Here is a 16,934-nt window from a genome sequence, read left to right as displayed (position 1 = left end):
TCAAGCTGCAAGGCGGCAGCGAGGCTGGGGGAGGGGCGCCTGCCATTGCCCAGGCTTGCTTAGGTAAACAAAGCAGCCAGGGAGCTCGAACTGGGTGGAGCCCACCACAGCTCAAGGAGGCCTGCCTGCCTCTATAGGCTCCACCTCTGGGGGCAGGGCACAGACAAACAAAAACTCAGCAAGAACCTCCACAGACTTAAAGGTCCCTGTCTGACTGACAGCTTTGAAGAGAGTAGTGGTTCTCCCAGCACGCAGCTGGAGATCTGAGAACGGACAGACTGCCTCCTAAAGTGGGTCCCTCACCCCTGAGCAGCCTAACTGGGAGGCACCCCCCCAGTAGGGACAGACTGACACCTCATTCAACCGGGTACTCCTCTGAGACAAAACTTTCAGACGAACTATCAGACAGCTGAATTTGTGGTCTCACGAAAATCCGCTGTTCTGCAGCCACTGCTGCTGACACCCAGCCAAACAGGGTCTGGAGTGGACCTCTAGTAAACTCCAACAGACCTGCAGCTGAGGGTCCTGTCTGGTAGAAGGAAAACTAACAAACAGAAAGGACATCCACACCAAAAACCCATCTGTACATCACCATCATCAAAGACCAAAAGTAGATAAAACCACAAAGATGGGGAAAAAACAGAACAAAAAAACTGGAAACTCTAAAAAACAGAGCACCTCTCCTCCTCCAAAGGAACGCAGTTCCTCACCAGCAACGGAACAAAGCTGGATGGAGGATGACTTTGATGAGTTGAGAGAAGAAGGCTTCAGACGATCAAACTACTCTGAGCTACGAGAGGAAATTCAAAACAATAGCAAAGAAGTTAAAAACTTTGAAAAATATTAGAAGAATGGATAACTAGAATAACCAATGGAGAGAAGGGCTTAAAGGAGCTGATGGAGCTGAACGCCAAGTTTCGAGAACTACGCGAAGATTGCAGAAGCCTCAGTAGCAGATGCGATCAACTGGAAGAAAGGGTATCGCTGATGGAAGATGAAATGAATGAAATGAAGAGAGAAGGGAAGTTTAGAGAAAAAAGAATAAAAAGAAATGAACAAAGCCTCCGAGAAATTTGGGACTATGTGAAAAGACCAAACCTACGTCTGATTGGTGTACCTGAAAATGATGGGGAGAATGGAACCAAGTTGGAAAACACTCTGCAAGATATTATCCAGGAGAACTTCCCCAATCTAGCAAGGCAGGCCAGCATTCAGATTCAGGAAATACAGAGAACGCCACAAAGATACTCCTCGAGAAGGGCAACTCCAAGACACATAATTGTCAGATTCACCAAAGTTGAAATGAAGGAAAAAATGTTAAGGGCAGCCAGAGAGAAAGATCGGGTTACCCACAAAGGGAAGCCCATCAGACTAACAGCTGATCTCTCAGCAGAAACTCTACAAGCCAGAAGAGAGTGGGGGCCGATATTCAACATTCTTAAAGAAAAGAATTTTCAACCCAGAATTTGCTATCCTGCCAAACTAAGCTTCATAAGTGAAGGAGAAATAAAATGCTTTACAGACAAGCAAACGCTGAGTGATTTTGTCACCACCAGGCCTGCCCTAAAAGAGCTCCTGAAGGAAGCACTAAACATGGAAAGGAACAACCGGTACCAGCCACTGCAAAAACATGCCAAATTGTAAAGACCATCGAGGCTAGGAAGAAACAATAGCAACTAACGAGCAAAATAACCAACTAACATCATAATGACAGGATCAGATTCACACATAACAATATTAACGTTAAATGTAAATGGGCTAAATGCTCCAATCAAAAGACACAGACTGGCAAACTGGATAAGGAGTCAGGACCCATCAGTGTGCTGTATTCAGGAAACCCATCTCACGTGCAGAGACACACATAGACTCAAAATAAAGGGATGGAGGAAGATCTATCAAGCAACTGGAAAACAAAAAAAGGCAGGGGTTGCAATCCTAGTCTCTGATAAAATAGACTTTAAACCAACAAAGATCAAAAGAGACAAAGAAGGCCATTACATAATGGTAAAGGGATCAATTCAACAAGAAGAGCTAACTATCCTAAATATATATGCACCCAACACAGGAGCACCCAGATTCATAAAGCAAGTCCTCAGTGACCTACAAAGGGACTTAAACTCCCACACAATAATAATGGGAGATTTTAACACCCCACTGTCAACATTAGACAGATCAACGAGACAGAAAGTTAACAAGGATATCCAGGAATTGAACTCAGCTCTACATAAAGTGGACCTAATAGACATCTACAGAACTCTCCACCCCAAGTCAACAGAATATACATTTTTTTCAGCACCACACCACACCTATTCCAAAATTGACCACATAGTTGGAAGTAAAGCTCTCCCCAGCAAATGTAAAAGAACAGAAATTATAACAAACTGTCTCTCAGACCACAGTGCAATCAAACTAAAACTCAGGATTAAGAAATTCACTCAAAACCGCTCAACTACATGGAAACTGAACAACCTGCTCCTGAATGACTATTGGGTACATAATGAAATGAAGGCAGAAATAAAGATGTTCTTTGAAACCAACGAGAACAAAGATACAACATACCAGAATCTCTGGGATACATTCAAAGCAGTGTGTAGAGGGAAATTCATAGCACTAAATGCCCACAAGAGAAAGCAGGAAAGATCCAAAATTGACACCCTAACATCACAATTAAAAGAACTAGAAAAGCAAGAGCAAACACATTCAAAAGCTAGCAGAAGGCTAGAAATAACTAAAATCAGAGCAGAACTGAAGGAAATAGAGACACAAAAAACCCTTCAAAAAATTAATGAATCCAGGAGCTGGTTTTTTGAAAAGATCAACAAAATTGATGGACCGCTAGCAAGACTAATAAAGAAGAAAAGAGAGAAGAATCAAATAGATGCAATAAAAAACGAAAAAGGGGATATCATGACCGATCCCACAGAAATACAATCTACCATCAGAGAATACTACAAACACCTCTATGCAAATAAACTAGAAAATCTAGAAGAAATGGATAAATTCCTTGACAAATACACCCTCCCAAGACTAAACCAGGAAGAAGTTGAATCTCTGAATAGACCAATAACAGGTTCTGAAATTGTGGCAATAATCAATAGCTTACCAACCAAAAAGAGTCCAGGACCTGATGGATTCACAGCTGAATTCTACCAGAGGTACAAGGAGGAACTGGTACCATTCCTTCTGAAACTATTCCAATCGATAGAAAAAGAGGGAATCCTCCCTAACACATTTTATGAAGCCAGCATCGTCCTGATACCAAAACCTGGCAGAGACATAACCAAAAAAGAGAATTTCAGACCAATATCCTTGATGAACATTGATGCAAAAATCCTCAATAAAATACTGGCAAACCGAATCCAGCAGCACATCAAAAAGCTTATCCACCATGATCAAGTGGGCTTCATCCCTGGGATGCAAGGCTGGTTCAACATACGCAAATCAATAAATGTAATCCAGCATATAAACAGAACCAAAGACAAAAACCACATGATTATCTCAATAGATGCAGAAAAGGCCTTTGACAAAATTCAACAACCCTTCATGCTAAAAACTCTCAATAAATTAGGTATTGATGGGACGTATCTCAAGATAATAAGAGCTATCTATGACAAACCCACAGCCAATATCATACTGAATGGGCAAAAAGTGGAAGCATTCCCTCTGAAAACTGGCACAAGACAGGGATGCCCTCTCTCACCGCTCCTATTCAACATAGTGCTGGAAGTTCTGGCCAGAGCAATCAGGCAGGAGAAGGAAATAAAGGGTATTCAACTAGGAAAAGAGGAAGTCAAATTGTCCCTGTTTGCAGATGACATGATTGTATATCTAGAAAACCCCATTGTCTCAGCCCAAAATCTCCTTAAGCTGATTAGCAACTTCAGCAAAGTCTCAGGATACAAAATTAATGTACAAAAATCACAAGCATTCTTGTACACCAATAACAGACAAACAGAGAGCCAAATCATGAGTGAACTCCCATTCACAATTGCTTCAAAGAGAATAAAATACCTAGGAATCCAACTTACAAGGGATGTGAAGGACCTCTTCAAGGAGAACTACAAACCACTGCTCAATGAAATAAAAGAGGATACAAACAAATGGAAGAACATTCCATGCTCATGGGTTGGAAGAATCAATATCGTGAAAATGGCCATACTGCCCAAGGTCATTTATAGATTCAATGCCATCCCCATCAAGCTACCAATGACTCTCTTCACAGAATTGGAAAAAACTACTTTAAAGTTCATATGGAACCAAAAAAGAGCCCGCATCGCCAAGTCAATCCTAAGCCAAAAGAACAAAGCTGGAGGCATCACGCTACCTGACTTTAAACTATACTACAAGGCTACAGTAACCAAAACAGCATGGTACTGGTACCACAACAGAGACATAGATCAATGGAACAGAACAGAGCCCTCAGAAATGACGCCGCATAGCTACAACTATCTGATCTTTGACAAACCTGACAAAAACAAGAAATGGGGAAAGGATTCCCTATTTAATAAATGGTGCTGGGAAAACTGGCTAGCCATATGTAGAAAGCTGAAACTGGATCCCTTCCTTACACCTTATACAAAAATTAATTCAAGATGGATTAAAGACTTATATGTTAGACCTAAAACCATTAAAATCCTACAAGAAAACCTAGGCAATACCATTCAGGACATAGGCGTGGGCAAGGACTTCATGTCTAAAACACCAAAAGCAATGGCAACAAAAGCAAAAATCGACACATGGGATCTCATTAAACTAAAGAGCTTCTGCACAGCAAAAGAAACTATCATCAGAGTGAACAGGCAACCTACAGAATGGGAGAAAATTTTTGCAACCTACTCCTCTGACAAAGGGCTAATATCCAGAATCTACAATGAACTCAAACAAATTTACAAGAAAAAAACAAACAACCCCATCAAAAAGTGGGCAGAGGACATGAACAGACACTTCTCAAAAGAAGACATTTATGCAGCCAAAAAACACATGAAGAAATGCTCATCATCACTGGCCATCAGAGAAATGCAAATCAAAACCACAGTGAGATACCATCTCACACCAGTTAGAATGGCCATCATTAAAAAATCAGGAAACAATAGGTGCTGGAGAGGATGTGGAGAAATAGGAACACTTTTACACTGTTGGTGGGACTGTAAACTAGTTCAACCATTGTGGAAGTCAGTGTGGCGATTCCTCAGGGATCTCGAACTAGAAATACCATTTGACCCAGCCATCCCATTACTGGGTATATACCCAAAGGACTATAAATCATGCTGCTATAAAGACACATGCACACGTATGTTTATTGCAGCACTATTCACAATAGCAAAGAGTTGGAACCAACCCAAATGTCCAACAACGATAGACTGGATTAAGAAAATGTGGCACATATACACCATGGAATACTATGCAGCCATAAAAAATGATGAGTTCGTGTCCTTTGTAGGGACATGGATGAAACTGGAAAACATCATTCTCAGTAAACTATCGCAAGGACAAAAAACCAAACACCGCATGTTCTCACTCATAGGTGGGAATTGAACAATGAGAACTCATGGACACAGGAAAGGGAACATCACACTCCGGGGAATGTTGTGGGGTGGGGGGAGGGGGGAGGGACAGCATTAGGAGATACATCTAATGCTAAATGACGAGTTAATGGGTGCAGGAAATCAACATGGCACATGGATACATATGTAACAAACCTGCACATGGATACATATGTAACAAACCTGCACATTGTGCACATGTACCCTAAAACCCTAAAGTATAATAAAAAAAAAAAATAACATTCCTCTGTACATTTAAGTGCACATACAGACAGGATTTATGGTGCAAGAGACTGGGAGAATTAAAACAGAGGGGTTAATGGTCCCTGGAAACCGAAGAGCAATCAGAGAAAAATAAATCTGAGATTATACTGTTACTTAGAAAATTGTAAGCACTTGATTGACTCTGTGTTTATGGCTGGTCAGAGACTCAGGCTCATAAATTCTTTTGTTACATTTTGAAGTTCTACATTCTGATGTTTAGAGGGTTTGTTATTGCTGTTCACATTGCCTTTGTTCAAAAGTTCCCCCTAAATTGAATGTCTACCCTCTTGCTGCAGCCTTATTGAAGTAGATGGGCATGATAAAAGCCCGCTTTCTCCAGCCTTTCACTCAGTAGGAAACTATGTATTGAGCTCTCAGGGTTTGTGGATTCTAAACGACACAGACTCTGCTGTGAGTAGCTCAAAGTCCTGGGAAGGTAGGATCAGTTTGACTCTTAGTATATATGGCCTATACATGGTACTTATATACACACACATTTTTCATTAAATGCACGTCATTATTTATAAAATTCAGGTATATAAATTCACATCATATATAAAATGATGTGATGCAGTACTGCGGAAAGTATGGTGCCCTGGGGATGTACAGGCTAGAGTCCTACCAAAATGAGTTAAGAATTAAGATTAAAATCAAATGTCTACCTCAGCAAATTCACATCAGAGTCTTGATTTCCTCTCTGGGAAATGGGGATGGTTGGGAGAATCAATGAATGGGAGTGTGTTATAGGGTAGCCCAGGCTCCGTGATGGCTCCTTCCTTTTGTGTGCGTGTATCACACTGCCCCATGCACACTGCAAACTGAGTCTTCTTAGAGATAGGATTAATGTGTGTTCCTTGGGATCCTCCTCAGAGATCAGTCTGGTGTTGCATATAGAGCAGAATTGTTGATTATAAAACAGTTTAGGGAGCCTGCTACCCAGACAGCATTGTGCTGGAGCCCTCTTGTCAAGGTCTTCTCAAAGTGTTGAGGAAGTGAAAATGGATGCCTACCTACATTTGGAATAACTGACTTTTCCTTTGTGGTTAAGATTGAAGATGAACTGATGCTGGCACCAGGATTTGCTGCCCCACCCTACCTAGATTATGCAGGCTACCACCAGTACATAGAGGAGATGCTTCCTCCAGAAAGCCCGGCACTGTATGGCCTCCACCCAAATGCTGAAATAGAATTCCTGACAGTGACGTCCAACACTCTCTTCAGAACTTTGCTGGAGATGCAGCCCAGGAATGCACTCAGTGGTGATGAACTGGGGCAGTCTACAGAAGAAAAGGTAGAGGGTCTGTCTTTCCTTTTCTTTTGCATTGAGGTATAGCTTACTTGTACTGAAGTGTACTAATCTTAATTGTGCAAATCAGTAAGTTTTTACCTAGGTTTTACTCATATAACCACCACCTAGATCAAAATAACATTTCCAACACTCCAGAAGGATACTCATGCCCCTTATCAGTCAACATACCCCTCACCTCCCCCAGAGATAATCAGTATCTTTACCTCTATCATCACAGATTAGCTTTACCTGATTCCAAATATATGGAATCATACAGTGCGCATTCATCCATATCTAACTCCTTTCATTCTGCATTACATTTGTGAGATTCATCCATGTTGTTCATGTACCAATGGTTCATTTTTGTTTTGAATTCTATATGAATATAAAATTCTCCATTCTACTGTGAGTGGATGTTTGGGTTGTTTATTGTTTTTCACTTTTATAGAAATGTCACAACCATGAACATTCTTCTACAGTCAATATGCAAAGGTAACTCCCAAAGGCATCCATTCATACTACCCATTTCTCTATACCCAGAAGTGGGATTGCCAGATAATAGGGTATAATGTGTAGCTTTAATAGTATTCCCAATCAGTTTTCTCCAGTGGCTGTACCAGTTACTTTCCTACCAGCAGTGCTTGTGAGTTCCACTTGCTCTATCTGTTTGTGATTTTGTAAGGGTAATGATATCTCACAGTGGTTTTAACTTTGCAATCCTCAATTGAGGAGTAATATTGAGCATCTTTTCACATGCTTATGGCCATTTGGATATAATGTCTACCTCTGCTGTGAATGAGTTTAAGATTTCAGGACCTGATAAATTACCTGTCAGAGTGATGCCAGCTGGCAGGCATGATGTCAGAACCAGAGGCAGTAGTCTGAGAAACCAAGAAAAGAAGGAAAGCTGCCTGAGGCTAAGGACAGGCAAAGTTCTTCCATCTTTTCTCCTTTCTAGATATTGACTGGTTTTCCAGCTCAGTGGAGCTGTCTAGATAGAATTAGTATGCATATCTGAGTACCATGTGCATACTCATACCTTTAATATATGTCTTTGATTCCTTTGGAGCAACAGTTACAGAAGATAGAAGTTTCTTTGTTAAAAATGTTGATCTAAATTGCTCTAGGAATTTTAGGATGCTGTGGTTGGGAGGGCAGCATCATAGTTCAACAGAATTTGCTTATGCTTAAAAGCCTTACTTGGGTTATGTGACTTTTATTCTATTTTATTTTTTATTTTATTTTTTGAGACAGTCTCATTCTGTTGCCCAAGCTGGAATGCAATGGCACCATCTTGGCTCATTGCAACATCTACCTCTCAGATTCAAGCGATTTTCATGCCTCAGCCACCCAAATAGCTGGGATTACAGACACACTCCACCATGCCTGGCTAATTTTTGTATTTTTAGTAGAGACAGCGTTTCACCATGTTGGCCAGGCTGGTCTCGAACTCCTGACCTCAAGTGATCTGCCCATCTTGGCCTCCCAAAGTGCTGGGATTACAGGCGTGAGCCACTGTGCCCGGCCCCTGGTTTGTGTGGCTTTTAAAAGGATCTTTTTAATTTAGCAGATTATAAAATATGGTACCCTAATAATAGGCTTCTACTTCCTCTGATCATATCTTTACATATAAATAACATGTAGTTGATGACAGTTCTATACTCCCTAAATGTTAAGTGAATAAACTGCAAATAACTGTAGCTCCTTCTTGACTAGATTTGGGGCTCCATGGAAGGGGAAGTGCTGGCATTGGTGCAGAGGCACCAATGAGGCAGCTGAGGGAATTGGCACTGCCATGCTGCCCACCTAGTGGGAGCCATAGGCATCCTTCAAATGCATTCGCAGGCACCTTCAGAAGTTGTATGATGTATTCTGGAACTTCAAAAAGTAGAGGATATATATAGTCACCATGACCAAAACTGAAATAGAAAGGAGCTAAATCTTTGTGTTAATGATTTAAGGTTAAGAATGTCTTGGATGACATTTTGGAGAAACTTCCAGAAGAGTTCAACATGGCGGAGATAATGCAAAAAAATTCAAATAGAAGCCCATATGTTCTTGTTTGCTTCCAAGAATGTGAGAGGATGAATATTCTCATTCGGGAAATACGTGTATCACTTGAACAACTGGACCTTAGTTTGAAGGTAAGCTTAAAGTGAGGCTATAGTAGACTTCAGCACATTGGAAGAGAGTCACTATGTGGCTTTTTTTTTTCTCCATGCAAGGGGGAATTGGCATTATCTCCTGCTGTGGAAGCCCAGCAGTTTGCGTTGAGTTATGACACGGTACCAGACACTTGGAGCAAATTGGCTTATCCTTCTACTTATGGCCTAGCCCAGTGGTAAGCTACCCCATCCTCACTGCCACTGGCCCTGAGCAGCCTTGGTGCTGGGTTAGTGTTCTGAATAATGCTTCCTAAGAACTATGCAGACCGAGCTTTGTGACTGTACTCAACCTGTAACTGTAAAAAACTCTTCCACCAATTTCATTTGAGTTTACTTGGTGTATTGCATCAAAGGCAAAAATCAGTTAAAAGACAGGGTCAGAGCAAGATTCAAATTCTGCCGCTCACTCATTAATACATGATCTTAGACAAAATAACCTGTCTTTTTTTTAAATCTGAAAAATGTAGATGGCAAGAGAATCCCCTCACTGAGTTGTGTTGTTAAGTTACATGGCCATGGAAAGCAACTTGAATTTGCCTTTGTGTCACCTTATAACTTTACTTTGCAAGCCTGAGATTCCTATGCCTTCTCATAGACAACTTTTGAAAGTCTGTAATATGGTATGCAGTATGCAGTAAACTAGGCTGGGGGTATAACTGCAGAGATGTGTCACAAAGCTAGGGCAGAAATTCACAGATTACTGAATGTAATCTGTGCTGATGTTACACCTAATTGCTCCTTGGTCTTGGCAAACAATTCAGGAAGTTTCACAAAGCTGTTTATTCCTGGCTTTTTGGTGCTGAGTTTCTTTCCCCCTGCTGTCCTGAATCATTATTCCACGAACCTCAACTGTACCATTCCTATTTTTTTTGAGACGGAGTCTCACTCTCTCGCCCAGGCTGGAGTGCAGTGGCACAATCTCAGCTCACTGCAAGCTCCGCCTCCCAGGTTCACGCCATTCTCCTGCCTCAGCCTCCCGAGTAGCTGGGACTACAGGCGCTAATTTTTTGTATATTTAGTAGAGACGGGGTTTCACCATGTTAGCCAGGATGGTCTCGATCTCCTGACCTCATGATCCGCCCGCCTCGGCCTCCCAAAGTGCTGGGATTACAGGCGTGAGCCACCGCACCTGGCCCACACTTTTGATTTTTCTAACACAATGTTAGAGCCTTCGGCTTCCCTCTGAACATCAGTCTCCTTCTGGTCTGGAATTGTAGTTCCACCTTATTTTAAGCCACATTATGTTTGTTCTGTTTGTGGTCAATCATTATTTTTGCTTTAATATACTGTACTGATTTCTTTGCTCATCATTGCTTTTTTTGTATCTTGTTCTGGGCTTTTTTATCAGAGTATAAAATATAGAGCAGGGCTTGGGGGATGGGGAGTGTAAATCGTCTTGTGTATCTGAAACTGTCCTCACCGCACTCTCATTCTTGATAGTTTACTTATACGTAGAATTCTAGAACACAATTATTTTTCCTTCAGGACTTTGATGTTCTAACTCCATGGTTTTCTAGCATTGATTATAGAGGGTGGATCTGGTCTTAAATATTTGCCATTCCTTCCCAAGTAAAGTTTTAAAATGTTTCTCTTTACCCTTGATGTTCAACAATTTTACTATTGTATTGAGGTGTGGATTTTTAAAGTACTATCATAAATGTGAGACTCCATCCATAGCTTCTATTCTGAAAAAGTCTTAGCAGTTTTTTCTCTGAATATCGTCTTTCTCTCTATTCTCCTCATGTCTACATTTATCTGCCTAACCTCTTAATGTTTTCAGTGTGTCTCCCGACTGTATACTTGTAGACTTCATCAGTTCTGGGCGATCTTCATTATATCTTCAACTGTCTGCAATCTGTTTCTTCTCTTAATTATTTAGATTTCATTGTCCAGGTTGGGCGCAGTGGCTCATGCCCAGCACTTTGGGAGGGTAAGGCAGGAGGATCACTTGAGCCCAGGAGTTCGAAGCCAGCCTGAGCAACATAATGAGACCCTGTCTCTAAAAAACAATAATAAAATAAATAAAATAAAAATTAGCCAGGCGTGGTGGCATGCAACTGTAGTCCTAGCTACTCAAGGTGTAGAGGTGGTAGGACTGCTTGAGCCCAAGAGGTCAAGGGTGCAATGAGCCATGATCATGCCACTGCATTCTAGCCTGGGTGACAGAGCAAGAACCTGTCTCAAAAAATAAAATATATTTCATAGTCCATAATTATCAGTTCCAGGTTATATTTTTGGAAGGGTGCCTAGCTTAGTTTTATAATTTCCTGTTTTTGTTTTTATGACTATTATTCTCTTTTCCTGAGAAGTTTAAATATACTTACAAATAAGTATTTTCTTCAAGACTTCTCTATTTCCTGGGTTATAAACCTTCCTGTTTGTTGGATTTGCTGGTGGTTTTTCATGTCATATACTCTTCTGTCTATACCTGAATGACAGTTTGGCTAGTTATTAAAAAATAATAACACTCTCAGTTGGCAGCCTTTGTAGCCATCACTCTCCTCTTGTCAAATGCTGTCGTGGAGATGTCAAAAGCTAGCATACTTCTTTTCTCTTTATAAATGGCTTCATGTTTTCCCCTGGCCATCCAGGGAGTCTTTATTGTTCATATTATTCTTTATATTTTAGTATTGATTACTGTCTACCAAATTTTCTACCAACTTTTCTACCAAATGATGTGCCCTTGATTATATAGATTCAAAGGTATAATTTAGGAAAACTCAAATTTTCTAGAATTACACTTTTTTTTTGATTCTCATCTTGTTGCCTAGGCTGGAGTGCAGTGACGTGATCGCAGCTCACTGCAACCTCTGCCTCTTGGGTTCAAGCGATTCTCCTGCCTTCAGCCTCCCTAGTAGCTGGGATTACAGGCATATGCCACCATGCCTGGCCAACTTTTGTTATTTTTAGTAGAGATGGGGTTTCACCATGTTGGCCAGGCTGGTCTCGAACACCTGACCTCAAGTGATCCACCTGCCTCGGCCTCCCAAAGTGCTGGGATTACAGATATGAGCCACCACGTCTGGCCTCATTTCAGCTTTCATTTTATTGCCTTCACTCTCACCCTTTACCTCTTTATTTCCATTTGTTTTTGTTATTCTCCCTTAGGCTGTTTCACTTTTGCTTTCATTTCTATAATTATATTTTCTACTTCTTATCTGGGGTCTTCAAACTTAATTTCTTTACTATTTCCTACCTGATCCCTTCTAAGTCATGAGCTTGTTTATATCAACAATCACTTGTTTTAGTTGTTACAAATTGGATGCAGTGTTTATCCTCATAATGGCAACATTTTGAGAGAAATGTCTTCCTGCCTTTGCTTTTCTTATTATTCGCCTTTTTCCTTTGTGTGGTGCCTATGCTGTTTGTTCTTCTTATCGTTGAGTATGCTTTTTCTGATCCAGCTATCTGGAAGAACTTAATATAGGTCCGAGCACAGGAATTTTCCTTGTGGTGACGCAAGTTTGAAAGTGAGCATTCTGAGCCTTTTCTTCTTTACAGCCCAGAGTCAGCCAAATATCTCAGGCAGACATTTTCTGCCATGTGGTTTGTCAGGGTGTTTCCTCATTCACTCCCACTTCCTTTGCAACTCTGAAGCAGACAAGGTTCTAGAAAACTTCAGTGCCAGCCTTTCCTTGTGGAGAACTCTGGCTTTTACATTGAGGCTATGCTCTCTCTACTCCATTCTCCTGGTCCCCTTTAAGCAGCCTCTGAAACTGACAATTCAAGGTTTCACTTGTCTCTTAATTTTATCAGAGATTCATCTGTCCCTAGCCTCTGTGAGCCAGCTTCCTTATAGGTCAACTGCAGATACTTCCTACCTTGCCCAATCGTGAGGAGCCGAGAACACGTACATAACAGCACCGTTTCTCAAACCACTGGCATGCCATTCATGGCTGACTTGTTTTCCTTATTAACCTTTTCCTCCCCACTTTCAGGCAGCTACTGCACGTGCTTAGACTGCCGTCATGTGCTCCACTGCCTCCGCACATGCTGTTCCCTCTTCCTATCAGCTTTCCTGGCCAACTCTGGTCTTGTAACCACCATCACAGCCTTACCATCCCTGATCCTCAGACACCCTGTCCATACCTCCAAGTTGGTGCTTGTCAGTCCAAGTCATAGGGTGATGACCTTTGTATAGTCACCACATAGCATAAAGAGGCTCTAAAAAAAGTTGTTGCATAAATGGAAATGAGTTTTCCACGTTCCTCGGCGTATCTTGCTCTAATGTAAGCGCTACAGGCATCAAGTCTCCAATGGGAAACAAACTAGCCCTTTAAAGGGACAGTGCCCTGCAAATTGTCAGGGAAGGATTTTACCAGCTAGCCGTGGTATACTTCTCCTCCACCACCACCCTGCCCTAACCACCCACACCAGAACATACTGGAAAATGGCTGTTTTACTGAACAGCAAGTTGATTTCTTCCTACCTCCCATAAACCAGGTTCAGTGACCTCCTCCTGCGATGCCGAGAACTCGATACTTGGACACAAGATCTCACCCTTCCGGCTGTCGTGTGGCTCTCTGGCTTTTTCAACCCTCAGTCCTTCTTAACTGGTAAGGACTGAAGCAGTGCAGTCCCTGATGCACACAGGACCATACCCTAACCAGAAGCCCTGCCTTGTTTACCTATGACGGTGTCTCCTTGCTCTGCTCACCAATCCCCAAGCAGCAGCCATTATAGAAAGGACCAGCCGCTATAGAGGAAACAGTCCTGGGCAGGCGAGTAGCAGCAGGAGGGAAAGGACCTCCTATAGCAGCAAGAGCAGCCAAGTGAGGTGGGGCACGGTGTGCTCTATTCAACATTTTCTGGAAAGGGCCACATAGCTACTCTGCTATTGTAGTGCGAAAACCACAGACAATACACAAATGGCTGTGGCTATTCCAATAAAACTGTTTGTTTACAGAAACAGCGAGCTTGTCCTGCAGGCCTTAGTTGGCCAACCCCTGCACCAGCGCAGCCATGTGCAAATGCAAGAACCTAAAACACCCTATGGGACTAAAGGATGCCTCAATTTACTGGTAGCTCCTGGGAACCTTATATGCAACATTTTTGTCCTGTTCAATTTTTGTTATATTTCCAAAGCAATCATGCAGACGATGGCTCGAAAAAATGAGTGGCCACTGGATAAAACGTGCTTGACCGTTGATGTTACCAAAAAAACAAAGGAAGATTATGGCCACCCGCCAAGGGAAGGTGCATACCTCCACGGACTCTTCATGGAGGGTAAGACACCCCAAGGGGTAAGTGGGGAACCTTTTCTTACTCAGGTTCAGATCGGTGTTTGTTTGTCCTCTGCTTACTGTTTCTCAGCATCTCCTCACTCACACAGTAACCTTATGCTAGTCATTATCTCATTTCATTTCTTCCTCTTAAATAATTTAAATGCTGGGATGTGTGTCCACTGTGAACCAAACTAATATTTGGGGTGATGGCTATCACTTAAATTTTGCACATATATCTGGGTGTTAATGCCACTGAATAACATTAGACTTTTAGACTGAATTTACATTTATTTTGCTTTTCAATATAATCATTTCAAAATCTTTCTTCTACTATTTAAAAACTGTCAGTAAATTTGCTCTAATATTTTACTACAAAACTCCTCCAAGCCTTGAAGATGCTACCGCATAGGGTGAATCTCTAAGAGGGGGTTAGACTATGCAGTATTTTCCAAATTTATCTGGCCATGCATTTATTCCACAGGACACTTAGTGCCTACCAAGATGTTCCTTTTTCACTTTAAAGCAAGTGCCACAGGTTCTGATGTAAATGAACAACTGGAACTTGGTGTAAGAGAGTAAGGTGTGACGGGGAGGAAATGTGGTGAACTGGAGATTTAAAGGGAGGGCAAACTAGTTTAATGTATGTGAATTCTCTTAGAATCCCATTTCATAAAATCAGCTTGCTTCCACAGGAAAGTTTAGCCACTACGCATGGAAGCAAAGCGGTGCCTCCGCTGCAGGAAGGGTAACCTACCTTTCAAAGCTCAGTCAGGCCGGCTCAGTACAAATACCACTGACAAGCAAAAATATGACAAAACCAGAATGTTGAATGTTTATTGCATCAAACAACTTGATCATCAATAGCAACCTGCCACACAATTTCAACTGTTATGTTTTTGCCATAGGCGCCCGCTGGGACACCCAATCAGGAACCATTGTTGAAGCCCGTCTCAAGGAGCTGGCATGCCCTATGCCGGTCATCTTTGCAAAAGCCACCCCCATGGACAGAGAAGAAACCAAACAGACCTACGAGTGCCCTGTGTATAGAACCAAACTGAGAGGCCCCAGCTACATCTGGACCTTCAGGCTGAAGAGCAAAGAGAAGACTGCAAAATGGGTTCTAGCCGGAGTGGCTCTGCTGCTAGAAGCGTAAGATAACACTGGCATTCCTCTAGCCTCAGCTGGAGTGCAGTGAGGATTTTCTAGCATGTTGCTGCACTGTTCCCGTGCACATTAATGTATTCTATTATAACTTTTTAGTAACTCACACGTGCATTCTTAAAAGTGAAGAAAGGGGAGTGAAAGTCAGTTATTCAGGGCTGAGCGCGGTGGCTCACGCCTGTAATCCCAATCCCAGTACTAATCCCAATCCCAGCACTTTGGGAAGCCAAGGCGGGCGGGTCAGGAGATCAATACCATCCTGGCTAACACGGCGAAACTCCATCTCTACTAGAACTAGAACTACAAACAATTAGCCAGGCGTGGTGGCACACAACTGTAGTCCCAGTTAGGAGGCAGGCGAATCGCTTGAACCCGGGAGGCAAAGGTTGCAGTGAGCCAAGGTTGCCCAAGGTTGCACCACTGCACTCTAGCCTGGGCAACAGAATAAGACTCCATCATCATCTTAAAAAATCATCATCTTAAAAAAAAAATCTCAAAAAAAAGTACATCATATCTGAACATGCAAAAGCAATGCAGCTGGAAAGAAGGGAGATTTTAATTTTTAAACAAATTAAATTAAAAATTATCAGCCCTTAAACTCAAAATATAAAAGCAGCAGGCCCCAGGTGAGTCCTGAAGAGGCTAGCACTCCGTGAGGCCTCAAGTGTCTACAATGTTGACGGTCCCCTTTTGTTCAGTCAAGTTTTAATAAAAATAAAACTGTTCTGCAGTTAATTGCACTTTGTTCAGTGTAAATTTCCAATGACCAAGAGCAGGTTAAACGATGTGTGTGATCTGTTAAACTGTGATCACTCGTGCTAAGGCAAACTTGGCCTGGAGTCACTGTTTGGGAAGCCAAAGGTAGATCAAGGCAGGAGCTGCTCATACAATGTTTTCTCTCTAATTTACCTGAACTTTAACCCCACCCCATTTAAATTGGCTTTTTAATCACTGGCAGATATTTTTAACAAAGTTCAGCATACAAACAGGTCTGTGCATACATCTATATAGATTCCTCTGCTCTGCTGTCTTCCTGAGAAATCTTTGTAAGCATATAAACAATCTTTAACAAAAAATAATAGTAATTTCTACAAAGAATTTCTGTATAAAAACACAACTGTAAAAAATCTTAGGCACAAATGGCATGCATGTCTTGGAGTACTCTATGGTGAGGTGGCTGGTTCTGTTTTCCTCTACTTGTCTTCTACCAGCTCCTTTTGTAAGCTGAGAAAAAGATGAGAAGTATTTGGTAAGTAGTACAAATACACAAACAGCATTCTAGGCTTGA

General features: G+C 41.7%; 2 protein-coding genes across 4 annotated transcripts in view; one reads left to right on the top strand and one right to left on the bottom strand.

Moving 5' to 3' along the window:
* The window catches only part of DNAH11 (dynein axonemal heavy chain 11), a 363,007-nt gene extending 347,255 nt beyond the window's left edge, over nt 1-15,752 (top strand). Inside the window, exons 77-82 of the mRNA XM_058446556.1 lie at nt 6,856-7,098; nt 9,057-9,239; nt 9,321-9,436; nt 13,704-13,816; nt 14,346-14,486; nt 15,391-15,752. Of these exons, the coding sequence (XP_058302539.1) occupies nt 6,856-7,098; nt 9,057-9,239; nt 9,321-9,436; nt 13,704-13,816; nt 14,346-14,486; nt 15,391-15,638 (1,044 nt within the window). The 3' untranslated portion in view covers nt 15,639-15,752. The remainder of the gene's footprint in view (nt 1-6,855; nt 7,099-9,056; nt 9,240-9,320; nt 9,437-13,703; nt 13,817-14,345; nt 14,487-15,390) is intronic.
* The window catches only part of CDCA7L (cell division cycle associated 7 like), a 52,319-nt gene continuing 44,665 nt past the window's right edge, over nt 9,281-16,934 (bottom strand). For all 3 annotated transcript variants that reach the window (XM_058446551.1, XM_032759629.2, XM_032759636.2), the window contains one exon: nt 9,281-16,870. In XM_058446551.1, the coding sequence (XP_058302534.1) occupies nt 16,840-16,870 (31 nt within the window). In that variant the 3' untranslated portion in view covers nt 9,281-16,839. The remainder of the gene's footprint in view (nt 16,871-16,934) is intronic.

Source organism: Hylobates moloch, unplaced genomic scaffold, assembly GCF_009828535.3.
Source record: "Hylobates moloch isolate HMO894 unplaced genomic scaffold, HMol_V3 SCAFFOLD_1, whole genome shotgun sequence".
Taxonomy (NCBI): domain Eukaryota; kingdom Metazoa; phylum Chordata; class Mammalia; order Primates; family Hylobatidae; genus Hylobates; species Hylobates moloch.
Note: the sequence above shows the minus strand (reverse complement) of the source record. Positions and strands in the feature narration are given on the sequence as shown.